Source organism: Oxyura jamaicensis, chromosome Z (genome assembly GCF_011077185.1).
Source record: "Oxyura jamaicensis isolate SHBP4307 breed ruddy duck chromosome Z, BPBGC_Ojam_1.0, whole genome shotgun sequence".
NCBI lineage: Eukaryota > Metazoa > Chordata > Aves > Anseriformes > Anatidae > Oxyura > Oxyura jamaicensis.
Window position 1 is genome coordinate 25721133 of NC_048926.1, and position 14367 is coordinate 25735499.

Below are 14367 nucleotides of genomic sequence, written 5' to 3' on the forward strand. Positions count from 1 at the left end.
CCTCATCTTTGAGCTAATCATGTTTTTCTTCTAAAATAAAAGCATAAGAAAAACAGTGGGGAAAAAATATCAATTCAATGGGAATTGTTTGTACTGGTGTACGAACACTTCATTCTGCTGCTGCTGCTCTAAAGAAGGGCCATGTGACTTTGTGAAATTATAAGCTATGTGAAATTTAACTATCCTCGACTGCAGGAGAGGGGCAGGCTGTCAGTGCATGGACCTACTTCTGCAGCAGTCAGGATCTCAGCAGCAGATAAGCACTATTAAGGGCTCTTCCACATCCATCCTCCCTCCAAGAAGCTAAGATACACAAAGATGCAGCTGCCCACTGCGATAAGCTTGGGCTCTCAGCAGGGCCAAAGATCAACCCTTTTCTATAAAACAGCTCTCAAGAGGCAGACCCTGCTTTGACAACCCCTTCCTATGCAAAGCTGAATGTCTGTAATGATATCTCTTCCTGAAGGGTGCTATGGTATACAGCTACTATTCTGCCCATCTTGTTTTGATCTCTTATTGGACAAGGAGTACAGGGTTTGGACTGATTCAAGACAAAAAGTAAGATAATCCAAATTCCACAGCAAACACCACAAAGAATTAGGAAGCACACCAGTCTCTTCTGAACACGTCTTCCTAAAGGAAGATACAAGATAGAGTCCTTTACCGACAGGGCTGGCAGTTTATAAAGGCCTTATAAAGTTTTAATATTGCAGTATTTAATATTTCTACAAGGCATTAAAATGCCTTGGAAAAGGATCAAGATGGTTCCAGTATAGCTGCCAGTACCTTCTCTTACTTGACTGCTATTGCCATTACTGCAGCTGTCATGTAACATAGCATTACTGCAGCTATCATACAAAATATACATTTTGTCCTAACTGAAACAAACCCTTCTTATACTGCCTTTTCTTTTGTACACAAGCTTTGTGGTAGGGAGGAAATTGTCTGTCTTTCAAAAATAGCTTCTCTGAGATAGATCGAAACGAAAGTTAATTTCCAAGTTGGGAATTAGTTTAGTTTTTCAAGTTTAGACTATGTGAACACAACATGTTAACTTCCTGAAACAGGATGCATTCATTATAGTGAGTACCAGGTTCTGTGCCATGGGGAAGTTTTAAACTTCAGTGTTTAGCTCCAAAATCTTAGAGCACTTCTGAAGAAGGTGCTGTGCTGACACTGCTCCGTTTCGACCCAGAGGGCAGAGTACAGGAGTTTAGTAATTATTTCCACTAGGCACTTGTTAAAGTAGTTCTACTGATCATACTTGTTTATGAAAAGCTGTGCATTTGCTACAAAAATAGTGGCACCAATTATGTGAGGAAGATATTACGGAAACAACTGCTATGTAAAGCAATAGCTTATCTTTTTCAACATCGTATGGTACTATTATATACATAATGCTGAACTAATTTCTGTACACAATATATGTGATATATATGTAAGGTTCTTACAGCAGCAGACACAAACAAGCATGTTTTCAAGTCACTCTTTAGCTTTAGTTCACATCTGTTTATAAGCTATGCATTTCCTTCCCTTCTCTGAGCTCAGATGTTTCGTGAGGCTTTCTCACGCCTCTGGGTGGTATTGAAATGAACCTTCTTTTGTGGAAAAAAATGGGTATCAGCACCTCCAATTACAAGAGCTCAGTTTGGACAACATATGTGCATCTAACTCTGCCTCAAAAAAACACAAGCCAGATGCTTTTCTTAGATGTGTGACCAATTAAATTCCTTCACGTGTTTTCAGTATATCTGACTGATTGAATTAGGACTGCAAATCAACTCTAGAACAGTAACATTGAATTCATCGTTTCCATAGCAGGGATAGAAGATTTAGTTTTGTAATAGCTGGCTGCGTATGTGTTCTTCCACCCACAACTTTCAAAGCACTAACTACTGACATAGCATGCCCGTAAGTAAACAAATTACAGCACTACGTTAATGAGGGCTGAGTGCAGCACTGCAGCAGCACAATGAGTTCAGCAGTTGTATTCCACAGCCTCTCGGGATGCAAAAGAAAGTGCTGCAGACTCACTCACACAAGGGGCTCACCCCCTCTCCCACCAGAGCCAACTCAAGCAAAAGGTGAGGCAGCCCTGAAACTCAAGCTGACAACCTTGACAGATCTGTGCTGGCCCAAAGTAATTTTTATTTGTTAGCACTTAATAAAAGATATCATATTGAAATAAGAGAAGTTATAAATATTTAACAATTTTCATGTCTTCCTGTTATCATTTTCTTCTGTTTTACAAGTATTATGAAAGTACACTGACACTGTAAATCTTGGTCATGTTAACCTATATAACCAAGCCCACTAAATTATTAACTGAAGTTTAAGGTTTACCACTTCAAACCCAAAAATGTTCTTCAGATTTAAGTCATCCTAACTTCATCATGACAAAGAACATGTATTTATTTTTTTTTCTTTCAGTGTATTTAAAAGATGCCACACTTCCCTAAAGTGGAGAAAAAATTACCGAATATTTCACTTTTTCTAGACTAAGAACAAGAGGAATAGAGATGCACCTTAATACTTACAGATTTCAGCTTCTTTTATATTGTTATTGGCATCAATGATTCCCTTTTGTATTTCATCCAGCCATAGCACTGCTGATTCATCCTGGGTTTCCTGTAAAAAAGAGAGAGAAAAGCCTTATGAAAACTGAATTATAAGTGTCTGAACATACAGATAGAGCTCATGCACAGACTTCCCTTGCAAAGCCCTTGGGCATTAAAAAGTAATTTTTACCACTTAAAATGAGCAATAAAACAAGTTCATATTCCATTTAGTGACTAGAATAAATTATTTCTCAATAAAAGTTCTCCAAGCTTTCACATGTAAAAGACTCCGCCCTGCTAAAGGTGGGAAAGATTTTGAGCAGAGCTGGAATTGTTTCAATTTCTGTAATGCATAAGCAATGTAATTAAATAAATCAATTAAATAAAGCATTACATATATCAAAATGTTAGTAGCCAGCACTACAAGCACAAGGGAGAATGCAGGAAGTTGATATTCATCCCAAATCCCTTATATGGGAAGACTGTATACATGAGTAAAGGTTACATAAGAAAATAAAAGCAAAAGATGGCATAAAAAGACAACTCAGGTTTAATAATGATGACTTAGCTCAGGTGGCAAATATTTCACGAGTTAAGTGGCAGAGCAGGTCTCACTGTCTGCAGGCTGACCATGCTTGGTGACGTTGTACCCAAGTTAAAATAGAGGGTGCTTGGTACAAAATAATCCTTTTAATTCTGCTAGTTTCAGCCTATGACTACAATGGACAGGACCGCTGTCCAGAAGCATGCAGGCATTAATCAGCTTAAACAGCCACAGGCACAAGTTTACACCAAGAATTGTGGGCACAAAGGAGGCATGGACAGGCCCCAGTGGAGCTCTGGGTTGTACCAGGTTCTTTCTAGAGAGGAAAGAAGCATGCCGTATCTATAATAGATGAGAGAAACAGCAATGCATTGGTTTAATGAAGATACAGTATATACACACAAATCCTTCAGAAAATAAAAGCCAGAAAGGGTCTCAAGGCCAAACACTTTGTGGGGACAAAGACACAACTTCACAATGGATGCCATTGTCACAGGGACCAACTCTCAGCCAAAAATCCAATAAACCTGTTATCTGCAGAAATTATGAGGGTAAAGAAAAGAGGGGAAAAGTTGCAAAACAAAGACTCCTCTGTTTCTATTATATGTAAACAAATACATAAGCAAAATATCTAAATAAAATCAATCAGTATCAGGCAATTGTATGACAGTGGACGCACACTGCAAGTTAGGGTTAACACGAGAGAGAGTACATACAAAATACAGCTGATGATTTATAGGAAAGGATTGCGAAACTGAAAAGAATTCCTTATCTGGTGTCCAATTTCTACACACTAAATACAAAAACAGATACAATTTTTGTTCTGAAGCCAAGTCTTGCTTATGTTGAGCCTTGCCACTAGCTTGGAAGCCAGACCAGGATTCACACTAATTTTGTCTGCTGGAAGAAAGCCATTGTTTTCTGTCATTCAAGAAAAAAATAACAGAGGAAGAGGAAGGGATCAACAAAAAGAGCAAATGAAAATGGGGTAAAGGTTCCAGAGTGCGTGATGGGCGGCAATTGCCTGGACAGAGCAGGCAGCTGGGGTGGGATGCTGTCAGAGGAGCACAGGCTGCTCATGCTGGGTAGGTAGGGAGAAGCTGAGGCAGTATACAGTTGTCTTAAGGCATGTGTGTATTTGTGTGGCTTTCTTTCACCTCTGCATTTGCTAAACCAAGATCTCTACTCTCTTCCCCAAACCTGGCTTCTACCCAAGAAGGGTACAGAGTTCAGCAATACAGAATTTCAGTCTGTGGATGAGACCTCTGAGCATTTAAGTAAACACAGCCTTCAGTTTTTCCAGAAAATACGTTTTTCCCCAGATACCTGTACATACAAATTCCAGCAGAACCTGCTCTCCCCCTCCTCTCCCACCACCAGGGTTGTGGTAAATTAAGAGTTAAATTGCTGCTGTAAAGCAATTTAATCTGTGTTGGGCAGAGGCTGAAACTGAGTCATGTGTGCATATTTGGATACGTCACACCCTCTTGCTAGTAGACAAAGAACAAACTAGATCCTCACCATAAATCTCATGCCTACAGGATGCTTCTGGACAACAGATCAATTACTCTTTAGGCCCTTACAGAAGGAAGAATATCCTCTCAAAAATACCTTGAGATGAACTAAAACAGCAATACTTTTTTTTTTTTTTTTTTTTTTTTTTTTTAATTATACACATATCCGGATTTAGCTACTACGATGAAGATACTGGCTTTCGCTGGACTTCTCTCTCTTACCTCAAGTCTTTTTACTACAGGTGAGTCCTCCTTTCTGCATGTACTCTGTTTTAATTGATAATATTTGCTTTTGAAGTTTTGGTGCTTTCCTGGCTTAAATGGATTGTACATATCATGACATTATTACACTCCAGAAAAGCTTACTTTAGGCAGACTTTTACTATTTCCTTTCAGTGACATCTTGGATTACCTTTTGCTTTCCTCAGTCACTTTTAATAAGAGGATTTATTTAAGTGATCTTTCTACCCTTACTAAAAAGGCATCTTCTAATGTTTCTACAGCAATATAATACTCAAACCTATAGAGTCACGTTCTTTCCGCTTTAAAGTGTTCAACAAGATTACAGCTTCAGACTGTGTTATTAGAAGGAAAATCTCAGATAATTATTGACAAACATAACTTAAGGATGTGATCAAAGAGTAAGCCCAATTTTTTTCCTTACTAAAATTAGACCTGTTTTCAAACTAAGCTTTTTAAAAAAGTTTGTTGTTGTTGCTTTTTGTTGTTATTGTTTGTATATATTATTGCATAACAACATTTTAAATAGTGACTAATTTTTTTTTTTTTTTTTTATTAACCATCCAGAAAGTTACTGAAATGGATGCAGGCTACTAATTATCATTTCAAAGTTTTCTACCATAAATCTACCAGTTACAAAAAATTAAGCATGGTTAAAGCTGTTTTCCATGTTCTTTTCCAGTCTGGAATGGTAAAAGAAAAACTCAAAGGTTTTCATCCAAATTTCAGTTCACTTCTGAATTCCAGTTTCAAGATGCGTGCCTGATGCTTTGTGTGAAGTCTTTTGGCATTAAGCACAACCAACCATTTTTTTCAATGACAAAATTCATTAAGCTGCTGTTTGTTCTGCAAAAGCTATTTTACAAATTACTTTGAGACCATGTGTTGAACACATTCATACTTCATCTATAAATGTTAATGTCTTTAAAAAGTTAGCTACTAAGCACTGAGAAACAAGCATCAGAAAGGGTAACCAGCATCAGTGGCTTTGCTCACATATCAGTTTTATTTACTGATGGAGACTGTTCCTACTGCATGAAAAATTTTACTCATACTAATAAGTTTGATCTAATATCAGCCCAAACTTTTACATTCAGTTTTCAGGACTAACTGCATTTTTTTCATGTATGTGAAGAAGTATGTGGTTTCCTTTAGTCAGAAGCTGAAAAAATACAGAATAGTAACTTAATTTGGTATGTGAGATGATTTTTTTCTCATAATTTGAAATTTTCAGCCCATGTTAAGCAAGGCAGTTCTTTTTGCATTTTTGCTGTCATACATTTCATCCACTAAGTGACAAGGATAGCACTGCTGTTTGCTTTGGAAATTCTGATCAAGCCTACACCAAGGCTTGATCAACTTTTATCATAAATTACAAACATTGCTGCTACCTGACAAAAAACCTTTACAGGTGAAAAACGTAAATTACACAAATGTGACATTTTTGCTAAAGATTGAAAACACCTACTATTCAGAAAAGTCAGATTAACATTAAATTTACACTAATTTTTAAAAGATGAGTTTGAAATTACAAATAAAGCACAGATTATTCTTGAGCACAATTGAGATGAAAACTTAAAGCAACAAAGAACACTACCAAACCTTCTAAACACAAATCACTTTTTACAAGGAAAGGCTTGCTTTTCTCATTACCTGAAGGTGAATTTTATTCCTAATCCAGTAGTTTGCCTATTTTAACAATATTAACTTTAAGCTTTAGATTCTTCACTGAATGGCTCCGCGATTAAAACCGTGTCTCTTATCAAGACTTTCCGTGGAATTTCAGCAAGAGACTATGATTACATCCCCCCTCATGCTATAGAAGGGGAAACAAGGACCATCCATATCAAGGAAAACAAAAGCTCTTCAAAAAAGTCCAATGACTCCACTTTAACAGAAGTGAACAACACCACGTTGGCGTACCTGACAAGTTCTCTGAGCACCAAGCTGATACCCACTGTCTACCTCAGTGCTGTTTTATTGGGTGTACCATCTAATGCCATCATCTTGTGGATGCTGATCTTCAGGATCCGGTCTGTGTGCACTGCCATCCTCTACACAAACTTGGCTATTTCGGATCTGCTCTTCTGCATCATGCTGCCATTCAAGATAGCTTACCACATCAATGGGAACAACTGGATTTTTGGAGAAATGATGTGCCGAACCACAACTGTGGTGTTTTATGGCAACATGTACTGCTCTATTTTGCTGCTCACATGCATCAGTGTCAGTCGCTATGTGGCCATCGTTCACCCTTTCACCTACAAGAGCCTGCCAAAACGTACTTATGCCACCACAGTCTGTGCTACTGTGTGGACCATCGTTTTCTTGTACATGCTCCCACTTTGCATAATGCAGCAGAGCTATTATGTGAAACAACTGGGAATTTATACGTGCCATGATGTGCACAATGCCTGTGAAACTATATCTTCCTTCCAGTTTTACTACTATGCTTCTTTAGCTATCTTTGGATTTTTAATACCTCTTGCAATCATAATTTTCTGCTATGTCTCAATCATACGAACACTCAAAACACATGAATGGTTCTGGTATGTTAAAGTCAGTCTTCTGATCCTTGCCATCTTTACTATTTGCTTTGTACCAAGCAATATTATTCTAATTATCCATCATATCAATTATTACTATTATAACACAGATGAGTTGTATTCTTTTTATCTAATTGCTTTATGTCTTAGCAGCTTAAACAGTTGTCTTGATCCTTTTCTTTATTTTCTGATGTCCAAAATCAGAAGTCAATCCAATATTTACCTAACTATGGTTAAAATATCCAGGGAAGCATGAATTTGTTTCTATATTTTTGGAATTATGATTTTGTATAGTACTAACCCAGGTAGCAATAAACCTCAGATGTAACAATTAAACCTAAAAAAAAAAAAATTAAGGATGATAAACAAACCATGACCTCAGTAAAATTTACTTCTTTCCAAACACCACACAAAGAAGCATTTTCAGAAATACTCTTCTCCAACTCTGATTTTATCATGTGCGTTACAATGTCTGGTGTACCAAGATTCAAGGAAGTGGCTGAGCATCTCCATTTTCTTCTGAGAAGATCACTTTCACGACCATGAAGAAGAAACTAGAGTAACAGTCACCACAGCCTCTGAACAGAAGAAGAATCCATATCTGAACAGCACTTTTAGGTCCATTCATTACTTCCAAAGACTTCATATGATCTCTGTGCTCACATTCACTGCAGGAACAGTGAAGTGAACATGATGTTTTCGTCTGGTGGGAACATGGACAAGTAAAAGCACTTTCTAGGTGTTCAGGGGCTATAGAACTCTGCAGAAGCTCCCTGTCACACAACCAAGAGCAAATCTGCACTGGATGTTAAAAATAAGGAGCTGGAATCCCATTCAGTTGGAAGAGCAATGAAACTACAGCTACAGACAAGGAACCTGACACACTTCCAAGAAAGCATCTCCTCTGAGGCTGCTCAACCAGCTTTGCTCTGGAGACTTGTTCTTCCACTGTGTCAGCACCTGTACTCCTATAATCCACAAGGACAGCTGGAAGCTAACCCTTATCAGTGTGAATCCAGGCAAGTTTTATTCTTGCTTGGTAAGCAAGACAGGGAAGTTATATTGTAGTATTTTGTATATTTCCACATCCTCACAGGAAATACTTAGTGTTACAAATCCTTAAGGAAGTTATGATTAATTGTCCACATTAATAAAGCAAATAATTAACTTGACATTTACAGAAACTCAAGATCTTCCTATACTGAGTACAAGTTCCTATAAACAAGCTCAGTTGTTGGTGTACATGTTTGGAACTGAACCATGTAAGACAGTGATGAGAAAAAAAAGTGTTTTACAACTGATAATAGTATTGTAAGAAACTTTACTCAAAAATAAAATCATTTGCAGGGGAAAATAGAAATTGACTCCAAGAAATCTGCAGTCTGGTAAGGTTCTACCTCTTCAATTTCTCCTGGCTCCTAATTTACATTAGTTAAAATCATGCCCTTCCCTCAAAGTAACTTTAGGATAACTTTAAAATAATCCAGATGTTACTCATTAATTGTAAACATAAAAATTGCCAACCTAACTGTAAAACCTGCATAGCTATCACTCAAAAATAATAATAATAATAAAAAAAATAAAAAAATTAGGAAGCATTCAAAAGTACGGTACATCTGTTTAACATTTCAGGTAGACATAACACACTTCCTAAACATAGGCTCTCTCTTCATTGGGGCTTGAACACACTTTGTTTGAAGCAGCTGTGAGAGCTGTTAGAAGCTATGAAGTTAGAGGAATAAAATTCCAAATGTGCTTTTTCTTCTTCAAGCAAAGAACAAGTAGGTGTGATCTGAGATTAAGAGCCACAATGGGAACTGGGAGGTTTTGGTGCAGATTTTACTTACCCAAGGCCACCACAAATGGGGGAATGTGACAGTGGGAGTTAAGTTAATTAAGTAATTAATTAACTTAAGTAATTAAGTCAAGTTAATATATCCGAATATTTATCTTGGGAATTTGTACAGAGTGGTCTTGCTTTCTCCATAAACATGGAGATTGCCTTTTTTTTTTTTTTTAAATCATGAGGTGGGAAAGAAAAAAAAGAACATGCTTACATGTTTTAAGTAGCTGACAAAGTCTACAAACACAAAAATACCCAGCACACAACACTGGGGAGGCTTTTCAGGATCCAGTGCTAAGTGAAACCAGAGCTTACATGGGAACCTAAGTAAGAAATTCAGATGTGCTACACCAAGTTCAAGAGAACTGCCAGTGGCTTACAGAAATGCACAATTTCATAGCAGGTACCACAGGTGAGGTAGCAGCAAGGTAGCTGGAGGGTATTTTTACAAACCAAAGTGCAAGACTCCAGCTGACATTAGGAACATATCATGTGAATTTTAGGCATCTTTTCAAACACCAGGAAAAATGAAATGCTGTGCCATGAGCTTTGGCTAATCTTGCATTCAGTCACATCCTGCAAGTAGTAAGGCTGATCTGTGTTTATGTTTCTCTGAGCTGTGATGTTAACCAGGGCACTGCTTTTGAGGAAGCAGATGCCAGTGTCCTGCTGAGATAGGTTGAAGCTGAAGGCACATACATGATGGCCAGCATCTTGTTGCATAACAAGAACAGAAGAGAAATAAGCACAAGACTCCTCTATTGCAACATTCCCTCCCCACCTCCCCTACCCCTCCCCCCCCAACCCCCCAGATTTAAGCAACAAAGGCTCCTCAAAGTACTTCTTAGAGGTTTTAACAATGACTTCTTCAGCATGACTGAATGAATACTTAGTAGCAAAAACGTTGATTCCTGCCTACATTAAAACTACCTGCCTGACAGTCTTGTAACTAGATCCTTGCAGAAAAACAGAACAGATGTAGAATACATCTTAGTATTAACTGATTGAAAATTAATCCCTTGTGTCAGTCAGAAAAAGTTGTATTCAAAAATTATTCAGTGACAGATTGTTGTCACTGGCTTATTTATTTACCACCCTGTTGGCACAACTAATCAAAACATTGCAGGAACAGGGAATGAAGGAAAAAGAATCAGCATTTCAGTTCTGACAGATGCAACAGTCCAAGCTCTAACCTTGCATTTCTGTGCTTTGGTGTGGTACAGAACATCTTGATAATGCCTTGCATTTTCTGGTCTCACATCTTGCAGCTTGGCTGTGGGCAGAAGTAGGGTTTCTAGAGTTTTCTCAGGATTTCCTTGGTCAATTGCTTCATTAATGTGGCCAATTGCAATAATTCCTATGAAATAAAAAGGTTATTACAAGTGCAGTTGTCAAAGAAAGGTATATTTTGTCATGTTTCACATACAAACAAAGCAGTAACACAAAGCAAAGAAAAATCAAGTAACAAGAAGCAGAGGCAGCAACAGCAAGTGATTTAAAATTATTATTTTTTTGCTCAGATATTCAAGTGAGGCTATTAAGTTGTACAGGTTTCCTTTCTGCCACAGTCATTTCTCTGAATCTACCTTTCCATTAAAGGCAAATCAATCCTTACCAAAAAAAGGGAAAATTGACTTCCTGTATGTGCAGGGAAGGAAGACCTACACGAAGCTTAAAGAAATGCTGGACACCACATCTATATGTGTGCACCAATATATTTGCTGACAATGCTGAAAGACACTCAAAAATCATGTGATTTTGGACCAGATTAGTTGGAACCCCAGCTTCAACAAATACATACATACTGACCTCCAAACTACAACATTATGCTGGACCATAACCTCATTTAAATTTCACCTTAATTAGCCAAACAGATAACACTGATCTCAAGATAAATATTTTTTTCCCCATAGACCCAGAACTTCAGCCACATCATGTGAATTATTTAATAAAACCTGTGATTTATTTCCTTCAGTTGTCAAGACTGGTTACAACATTTAAAGTCACAATTTATTCCTACTCCCAAACAGCCTTGAAATACACTGTGTGGGGGTACTGTCTCCTTAAAGCCATGCTACTCCAGAAAGGCACTGGTTGAGGGTTTCCCATCACCTGTGAGATATGACATCCTCGCTAGTGGCTGATTATCTCCCATCACATCTCTCCCATGCCCACCACAGATGGTAGATCGTGGATCCATTCCCTCATGACACCTAACATTTCCAGAATAGACAATTTTTCAGGAGTGTCACCAAAGTGGGAACTGTCAGGCATGCAGTTTTACTTATGGAAAGTGATGGCAGCCTTCTTCCTGCCCTCTCTGCCCCAGTAACCATTTCTAGGCAGAGGCCAGTGTCACTGAAACCAAGTGCAGCTAATCTATCTCACCAGTAAAGACTGACTGTTAATGCAGGATAACCTGCAACTGCTCACATCCCACCCTGCTAGGCCCATACTACAAGAGCGCACAATGTACTATGCAAGTGCACTTAACAGCCTCAAATTTTACTAGAAATATCATGCTTCTATATCCAGCGGAGAGTCTCAGTCCTTTAGCAGTTTTGAAGACCAAATGACCGGGTATCACGTTTAACACCACCTTTATAGGGCCATACAGTCACATTCAACTGAAAGAAATAATCTCCAAGCCCATTTATATTCGAAAGAGTGAGCACAAGAAACCATTCTTTTAGATAAGAAATCTAATTATTTGAATTGAGATCATGACAGATAGTTGTACTGCATTAATTCCTAACAATTCTCTGGTGAAAAACAAGGGCTTAGAAATCATTTAACAATAATAGTTCTACACGGGATGTTGCTTTCCATTTCTGACCCTATTCTTCAATAACACAATGGTTTACAATTTCTGCAAAATCTTATAAGTGACACCATCCAGTGTAAATACTGAATTACCAAGTATTCTGAACCATGGCATTTGTAATGCTGCCAAAGGCAGGCACCCTAGAATGTCTTTCAGCCAGCCATAGTATAACCAGGAATACTTCAAACAGATTTAAAGACCAACAGGCATTCAAAATTATTTAAGTCTTCTGTCTTCATCGGTCTGTACAAGGCCATTCAGCACTGAATTTTTGTGTCCCAAGGAACAGACTACCATCTCTGCCAGTGACGTAGAGGAAGAATTACTTACTTTCATTTTCTTCTTGAATTTGCATATTAACCATGTCAATGCAGTTCTGGATATCATTCCAGCTTAAATAATCTTGGCCTTGAGATGAAGCCTCTGACTTAATAGACAATAGTGTATCAGCATAACTATAAGAAGATATAAAATACATAAGTGTATTTCATATACAAAGTAAACTGCCATTAAAAATTAGTCAGATGCATCATCCATCATTTAATGACTATCATTTTTTCCAATTAATGAATTTCAGACAAACTCATCTCTTGCCAGAAATTATATATACATGCAAGCCGCCTTTTGTCCTACACATGCATTACAAGAGGTGAAATGCTGGCCCTATATGCTAATCTAAAATATTTTTCTTGGCAGAGTGGAATGGTGATGATGATTTCAGGAAGCTGCTGTCTGTTTCCCAAATACTACCTGAGGAGGGAGATGCCAGTACTTTCCGACACTGCTGTAATGCACTATGATTCTATGTCTTTATCAACAGTACTTGACTCCTTACCTCCTGGAAAATTTAAACTTTCCCAGTAAACTCAGAAGAAAAGAATATACCATGTAATCTGGTAGCCAAGACAGGTTCTCCTACAAAGGAGAGCATTACAGATCTTTAAAAAGATATTTCAGATTCTTCTGCTCACAGGTGATTTCCCCATGATTCTAGTTTTTTCCCAACTCTTCACTGACAGAAAAGAGGAGAAAACCACTATGTCTTGTTATTTTACTGTCTGTCCTGAACTATTTTATTTCCTGTCTGGTAGGAAGCCACTACACTTCAGATGAAGTGTTCTTCATCCCAAATTTTACTCCTAAGAAATATCAACAGCAGCTATACCACAGGCATTGCACATCCCCACTCCCCAGCACAGTGCTGGGGAAAGTGGCAACAGAGCTGGACATATTCTTTAGTGCATCAAAGACCAAAAAGTCAGTCCTAGCATCAGGTAGCAGCCCCTCATGCTTAGAAGATAACGATGCATCCTGCACATAGAGGACGGTGGGCCACAGGAAGAGAAAGGACATGAGCCCCACACATCACGGTCCTCCAAGCACAAGCTCTGTAGCCTGTGCCTGTTGTTTTTAGAATGATAACAGACCTAGTTGACCTGGAAACCTTCACAGCAGTGTAAACACCTGTACAAGATTGTTAAGTAATTTTGAAATTGTGGAATCAAATATTCAAATGACCCAGTAAGTCAGACCAAATACCCATCTTCTATTTCCAGCTGTGGCTTGAAATTAATTGCTGCCAAACCAGTACAGTAGAGAATTATTTCCTGTTCTGATTTGTCCTCCTTACATTCATCAGACTATATTACAGGCTTCCCCAAGCTGCAGGTTGCATAGCAATGTTTAATGGTTTCAAACGATTCTGTGATCCATTGATTTATCAGCTCATTTTCATATCTTATGCACTACTTAGTAATGAGTCCCGTTATTTAAATCTTTTGTAAGATGGTAGTTCTTAGTGTAAATTTTAAACTTTATATTTCATAGTACCCAATCTTTTCTCACTCCAATTTTCCTAAGGAAATAATTGAAGTTATGGGAAGATAGCAACTCTTATTAATAACATTCCACACAACATGTACAATGTTGCAGAACTTTGTTGTATTTCCAGTGAATTTCTGTCTTCTAGAAAAGGCATCCCTAACCAGTACACGCCTTCCAGTAGAAAGCCTTTGGATATCATTTCCCTCACAGAACTTTCTCTATTTCTACTGTACCCCTTTGGGTATTGTGTAATCGAAGCCTCCTGCTACACTCAACCTGTGGTTGGCAGCCCAGATTTGCATAGTAGCATAATAAAGTTTTACTTTATTCCCTACTCCAACTAATCCTTCTGCTTTGTTTGTATTGGTCACCAGTCTTATCAGGCCACAATGTCATCAGTCAAACACTGTATTTGGATACTTTGGGGTCATCTGTGTATATTTATGATTAACATTGCTTCTCATTTCCCCAAGC

At 37.9% G+C, this 14367-nt stretch overlaps 2 protein-coding genes across 9 annotated transcripts in view; one reads left to right on the plus strand and one right to left on the minus strand.

Moving 5' to 3' along the window:
* Positions 1 to 14367, minus strand: part of IQGAP2 (IQ motif containing GTPase activating protein 2) — a 127977-nt gene that overhangs the window by 28544 nt on the left and 85066 nt on the right. For 4 of the 6 annotated variants that reach the window (XM_035310050.1, XM_035310048.1, XM_035310049.1 and 1 more), the window contains 3 exons: positions 12400 to 12524; positions 10439 to 10602; positions 2538 to 2628 (listed from right to left, as the gene is read on the minus strand). In XM_035310050.1, coding sequence (XP_035165941.1) covers positions 2538 to 2628; positions 10439 to 10602; positions 12400 to 12524 — 380 coding nt within the window. The remainder of the gene's footprint in view (positions 1 to 2537; positions 2629 to 10438; positions 10603 to 12399; positions 12525 to 14367) is intronic. The other 2 variants (XM_035310051.1, XM_035310052.1) reach the window with 1 other exon arrangement.
* Positions 4302 to 8772, plus strand: F2RL2 (coagulation factor II thrombin receptor like 2). Of its 3 annotated transcripts, none has more exons than XM_035310056.1 (2): positions 4302 to 4858; positions 6577 to 8772. In XM_035310056.1, exons 1-2 carry the CDS (start codon positions 4801 to 4803, stop codon positions 7656 to 7658), a joined length of 1140 nt encoding a protein of 379 aa, XP_035165947.1. In that variant the 5' UTR covers positions 4302 to 4800; the 3' UTR covers positions 7659 to 8772. The 3 variants fall into 3 exon arrangements, with proteins under 3 accessions (XP_035165947.1, XP_035165948.1, XP_035165946.1); XM_035310057.1 differs by having other exon boundaries at positions 6643 to 8772; XM_035310055.1 differs by having other exon boundaries at positions 4304 to 4858; positions 6571 to 8772.

Coding starts and splice junctions, on each gene's coding strand:
- F2RL2 (XM_035310055.1), top strand. CDS start 4,801: ATGAAGATACTGGCTTTCGCTGGACTTCTCTCTCTTACCTCAAGTCTT. Junction 4,859..6,570: donor CTCAAGTCTTTTTACTACAG/GTGAGTCCTCCT, acceptor ATTAACTTTAAG/CTTTAGATTCTTCACTGAAT.